At 40.4% G+C, this 6,313-nt stretch overlaps 1 protein-coding gene across 2 annotated transcripts in view; it reads left to right on the top strand.

Annotated features, from left to right (window-relative positions):
- Slc38a9 (solute carrier family 38 member 9) overlaps positions 1–6,313 on the top strand; it is an 84,281-nt gene that overhangs the window by 52,084 nt on the left and 25,884 nt on the right. For both annotated transcript variants that reach the window (XM_028783643.1, XM_028783653.1), the window contains exon 10: positions 369–476. In XM_028783643.1, the coding sequence (XP_028639476.1) occupies positions 369–476 (108 nt within the window). The remainder of the gene's footprint in view (positions 1–368; positions 477–6,313) is intronic.

The following is a 6,313-nucleotide window of genomic DNA, read 5'->3' as shown; positions in this document are numbered from 1 at the left end:
TTTGGTTTGGTTTGGTTTGGTTTGGTTTGGTTTGGTTTGGTTTGGTTTTCTTGTATAACTGACAGTTTTATAGTGGCCTTTGCTTGTTGCTTCTACTGGATTCCTAATCTAACTGAGCAGTCCCCAGTCAGTGAGTGACTCATGGCATCCCTTGTCTTGGTGTCCTTAAGTTTATTTACTGCCCAATCATTTCATTCTCTGATAACCCACAAGGCTACTGTCTTCAGAATCTAGCTGGGTTTTTTTTTTATATATATAAATAGGATTAATCAATGAACATAGTTTCTCCAGTCCAGATTTTTAAAGTAGTCTGTAAGATATGCAAAAATGATGAATGGTTTCTGGATTTGCTCATTTGTCCCTTACAGGCACAGTATCTGTCCTCTATTTGATCTTCATTGTTACCCTGAAGGCTATTCGCTTAGGATTCCACCTGGAATTTCACTGGTTTGTGCCAACAGAATTTTTTGTACCAGGTAAGTTTGTCAAAATAAGAAATCACTACATAATGATAATGTGTTCTTTAAGTTAACTGCTAAGGACTGTTCGCCTAAAACAGGCAGTACAAGGATAATGTGGTAGCTCTCACTGCTAATATCAGCACATGGGAGGTAGAGACAGAGGACTGCCTTGAGGCCAGCCTGGGCCATTGAGTGAAATGTGCCTCAGGAAAGCAAAAATAAATCAATTAAACAATACAGGACAATGCCGCAGGCCGCCCCAGACAGACATGGGGTTCCCTGGGAAGAGGGTCCTTGAAGGCAAGGTGGGTAAGGATACAACAGAAAACAGAAACACACACAGAAGCAGTTTGAATCTGAGTGTATTTTTCAGCTTTCAAGCAAGGATTTTTATACATAATGAAACAAGTACTGCAACTCTTAGAAGATGTGTTTAGTAGGGCAATCTCGGATAGGACAGATAGTATCATTGTTATTTGGCACAGTAAACCACAAAATCATCCAAGGCTTATGGCATCTTTCCAAGAGCAGGTTAATAAATTTTTATGGTCAGTTATTATTTAACATTTAGTTCATAATTTTTTGTGACTCTTCAAGGTGTGAATTTCAACTATTTTAATTCTTTTCTATTTAAGGCTTTCTTTACCATATACCAAAGCCCACTTCCAAGGACACACAATAGCCATATGAAATTTTGTTGTTGGGAAAGTTTTTATCTATCATAATACTATTTGGTAATTTTGAAAATGATTTATGAAGTAAAGCTCTAGTTTTCCTGGAGATAAAGTCATGGCTAGTGATCCCATCTCAAGGGATGGTTTCTTATCCGATTTCTCCCTTAAAATTTCGGCCTAGGCTATCAGGAACAAATTCTAAATAAGAAAAGGAATTGAAGAGGATAAAACAGATAAATTCCCATGAGAACTATGGCTCTATATTTTGCTCCTGTGGCCAAGAGTTCCACAACCGGTTCCTGGAGGTCTCCTTCTTTTGAAGTTTTCACCTCAGTCTGTGGTGAAACTTTTCACACAGATTCTACTGGGCAGGACAACATTGATATTTTGGGGAGCTAAGGATAACCAGGGTTCTATTTTCAACTAGACACTTGAAGTGTCTATTTAATTTATAGTGCACTTGAAAAAAATGAAAGCTTATTCTCTAAACCTTTCTAAGGAACACATGCTTTGACTGTCAGAGACTCATTGTGATGCATGTCAATAATACTGCTCATAAAATCATGTTTATAGCGGGGCATGACTTTAATCCCAGCACTCACGAGGCAGAGGCAAGTAGGATCCCTATGAGTTGAGGCTAGTTGACCTTGTAATTTCCAGGCCAGCCAGGACTACATAGTACACATAGTGAGACCCTGTCTACAGAAAGAAAAGGAAAGAAGGAAGGAAGGAAGGAAGGAAGGAGGGAGGGAGGGAGGGAGGGAGGGGGGGGGGGGGGGGGGGAGGAAGGGAGAGAAAGAAAACTCATTCTCCTTACGGGTTTTTCTGTTTGTAATTTTATTGTTTTTTAGGTTAAAATTAGAAATGGATTTTGTATCTGTCCCATTTCTCCTCTTGATTATAATGTGACAATTCAGTTCACCCAAATGTAAAAGATGTAGGACATTTAAGAAAAAGCACCAATCAAAAAATGAATGAATGGTTACTAAATGAGAAAAAAGATAAAGAAATGAAAATAACTGTCTCAAACACATCTTGCAAACTGATCACTGGAGAATAGCACTCAATTCTAGTTTTGGAATTGGATCTGCGTTCTTTCTGTCCTTCCGCCATCAACTCCAGCAGTCTGCAATCCCAGTCACTTCTCAGAATCTGGCCATACTTCCTGAAGTTTGTACTTGGAGCTGTCTCCCTCTTTTTGTTGTTTGTTTGTTTGTTATAACCTTTGTAGGTTTTCAAGCTGTATTTAGTAGGTGGTTTTTAGAAATTGTTGATTATGTGACCATGGCTACTTGTTCTTAGAACATTTGACTTTATTAGCTTTGATTTTCCAAAGTACTGGGCCTTGAAAGGGCATGCTTCTCTCCAGGATGGCACACACCTTTAATCCCCCCACCGAGGAGGCGGCGGCGGTGGGGGTGGAGGAGGAGGAGGAGGAGGAGGAGGAGGAGGAGGAGGAGGAGGAGGAGGAGGCAGCTGGATCTCTGTGAGTTCCAGAACCAGAGCTACATAATAAGAGAGACCTTGACACACACACACAAACCAATGAAAATGGCAGTATTGAATTCTTTGATTGACAAAAATAATTTAGGATATTGCTTTTTAATGTTCTGTCTATTGTTATTTATTAAGCAATAGTGAGGAAAGTCTCTACTAGTGGTAGTACACTAAAGATAGATAATTAGTGGAGCCAGAGACAAGATGATCAGTTAGAAATACTTGCTGCTCTTGCAAAGGACACATTTGATTTCCACCACCTGTAACTCCAACTTCAAGGAACCCACATGCACATAGTCACGCAGACATGAGTACACCTGTGGGTACATGTACCCACATGCACATAGTCACGCAGACACGAGTACACCTGTGGGTAGATGAACACAATTACACAACACAATTATACTAAACATAAAATAAATATGTTTCTAAAAATGTATAACCAGGGAAAGGAAAAACAGTCATTTGGGAAACAGAAATGAAATTTCTAAGTAGATAGTCAGTCGTTCATTTCCCATTGTCCAGTTTTATATAGTACAAAGGGGAAACAGCAAAGATTAAACGAGACGTGTTTTCTTAGTTAAGATCCTAAAATTACTACATTATGCTTAGAGACTGTCTGAAAAATGAAATAAGTTATATTTCTGAGAGACTAACTAAATACCAGAGCATTGGAGAGGGTAAGCCTCTACTGTCCTCATGAGAAGTCACGGTATTGTGCAATTATGATTGAACTTTGTGCAGTCTTGTTTCTTTTACAATTATTCATTACATTCATTAATTTATGCACATACCACAGCATGTGTGTGGACATCACAGGACAATTTTTGAGACTGGTTTTCTCCTTCAACCTGTGGGTTACTGAGTGTCCTAGTCAGGGTTTCTATTGCAACAACAAAACACCATGACCAAAAAGCAGGTCGGGGAGGAACGGGTTTGTTCTGCTTATACTTCCACATCACAGTTCATCATCAGAGGAAGTCAGGACAGGACCTCAAGCACAGCAGGAGCCTGGAGGCAGGAGCTAATACAGAGGTCATGGGGGGATGCTGCTTACTGGCTTGCTCTTCATGGCATACTCAGCCTGCCTTCTTATAGAGCTCAGGACTACTAGCCCAGGCATGGCACCACCCACAAAGGCCTGGGCCCTCCCCATCAATCACTAATTGAGAAAATGCCTTACAGCTGGATCTTATGGAAGCATTTTCTTGACTGAAGTTCCTTCTCTCTAATGACTCTAGTTGTGTCAAGTTGACATAAAAGAAGCCAGTATACTGGGTATGGAGCTCAGGTTTTCAGTTTTAGCAGCTAGTGCCTTTACCCGATGAGCATCTCGCTTGCCCTGCATTCTTATTTCCAAGCCTCGACTTTTTAGTAAGTCTGTCATCAGCCTTGCTCTCTGGTAGTAGTTGGGGTAAAACTTAAGCACTTATCCTACTTTCTTAGCCATTCAAAGACTTTTATCCCCAAAGTAACATCACGCAGTTAACTGGCTTTACATACTGTCTGTGTGGTAGCCAGTCCCAATTTTATATCTCCAGCTCAGACCCTCCATGAAGTCCATTCTCATGGGCTTAACTCATACCTTCCCTGTCTGTCTACATCAATGTCTATGGCTATGTCAAGCTCTAATTGACAAAGACTGAATACTGATCTGTTTAAGTGTCCATCCCTGTCAAGCAGCCTGCTTGACTTGCTTTTCTCTCAGACTCCTCCAGCTTTGTTTTCCAGTTGGTCAAACACTGAATAGTCTTTGACTGTTCTCAGTCTACCCTCAATCCATCTGCAAAGTGTGTCTGTTTTATTTTTAAAAACAGCTGATAATCTGACATCTTAGCATCTCGACCAAAAGGAAGTATGTCAAGCTGGATTATAATAGTGTCCTCCTAACTAATTGTCTCCCTTCTCCACAGTAAACTATTCTACACCCAGCAGTTACAGTAACACTTGTAAAACAACCCAAGCCAGTTTGGCCATTCGTACCTTAAAGGATCTGGAGTTTAAGGCCAGCCTGAATGACATAGTAAGCCTCGTCTTAATACAAAAACAATAAAACACAAACCAGAACCCACAGGAATCTTTAATGAGTTCATGTGTCATTGAGAATGACACCGGGTCTATCATAGTCCTTAAAGCCAGTCTGGTCTGACTATTCTTTCTCATTTACTTGCCTACCACTTTTCCTCTGACTCAGTGCGATGTGCACTGGCTTTCTTGCTGTTGTATGAAAGTGCCAAGCACATGCCAATCTCAGAATGTTGCCATTTGCTGTTCCCAGTGTATAAGTGCCCTGTCTTCTCAGATCTCCAACTACCTATCCACCCCCAGGCTCCTGGAGACTTTTCTTTAACGCTCTTACCTGCACTAAATCTTGTCTGCAGGTACCTGTGATACCTGTTAATATGCCTGACTTTAATGACTCGGGGTCGTGGGTGCCCCAACTTACTCTAATCCATCTTTGTTCCAGAGTGTCACAAAGTAGCAAAAGGTACAGTAAAAGGAACTTATCCAGAAACGTTTCTAAATGTTTTAGGTTCTTATTCAGATAAATTCATTTTCTGAGTAGAAAATTCATTTTCTACTCATGTATCTGTCTTCTTTAACTGGAATATTACAGTCTGAGAAAAGGAGTAGTATTTCTGTTTTTTAAAACTGCTATATTACTGTTGTATTCCCAAATTCTATAGTATTTTCTGGCACACACTGAGTGCTAATAAGAAAGAAGTGTTGAAGATCAGTGAGCTGACTCAGCAGGTAAAGGCACCTGCTGCCAAGTGTAGCACCCTGAGTTCAATCCCCGAGATACACACACCCAGAGGAGAGAACCAGCTCCCTCAAGTTGTCATCTGACTGCCACACTCTATACACACACTTACACAAAAAATAAAACAACGATGTAAAGGAAGAATTACTGACTGAGTAAATGTGTTTATTTTGCTTCCTCCTAAGTCACTTTAAATTTAAGAGACATGATGAAGGAAGAACTAGGGACAGGCCACACAGGAAGCCAGAGGAAACTTCAAGACAGACAGATGCCCAGGGTGGGATACAGAACATGTTTGATGTTCTCTATAGATTGAGAGGGGAGAGTTCACAATGCTTGAATAAAGTTTGAGTAGAAACTAGTATTAACTAGAGAGTTAAGGGACTAAAAAAAGTTATTTATTTTCTCCAGAAAAACAGCTCAATGCACAGCTTACTATGAATTCCATCATAATCATAAAAACAAAACTTGACTTTTAAATCCAAATTAAGAATATGATTCTTATCCCTTCTGATCTCATGTTGGCTATTAGCACCAAGTACCACCTGTGGTTTATGTGCTGCTGAGGGTGGGATCCAGTTCCTTCTTCATTCTTGGCATGGGCTTTAGTGGCTAAACCATGCCCCCAATGTTGTTTAACCCTTAACAATTTTTGATTGATTGTTTTTCCCCCTCACCCTGAGGAGAAAGAGGGACAGACAGGGATTTATGTAGCCTAGGCTGGCCTAATGTACTGTGTACCTGAGGATAGCCTTCAAATCCTGTTCTTCCCTCTTTTGTCCATGGTGCTAAGACCACAGGTATACGTCACCATGCCAGGCTAACACTCAACAATTAGTACACTTAAAACTGCAGTTAAGATGACATTTCTGCACTAGATACAGTGTGGCTCATACCTGTACTCCTAGCACCCAGAC

Source organism: Grammomys surdaster, unplaced genomic scaffold (genome assembly GCF_004785775.1).
Source record: "Grammomys surdaster isolate TR1022 unplaced genomic scaffold, NIH_TR_1.0 99, whole genome shotgun sequence".
In the NCBI taxonomy this organism is placed as follows: Eukaryota; Metazoa; Chordata; class Mammalia; order Rodentia; family Muridae; genus Grammomys; species Grammomys surdaster.
Note: the sequence above shows the minus strand (reverse complement) of the source record. Positions and strands in the feature narration are given on the sequence as shown.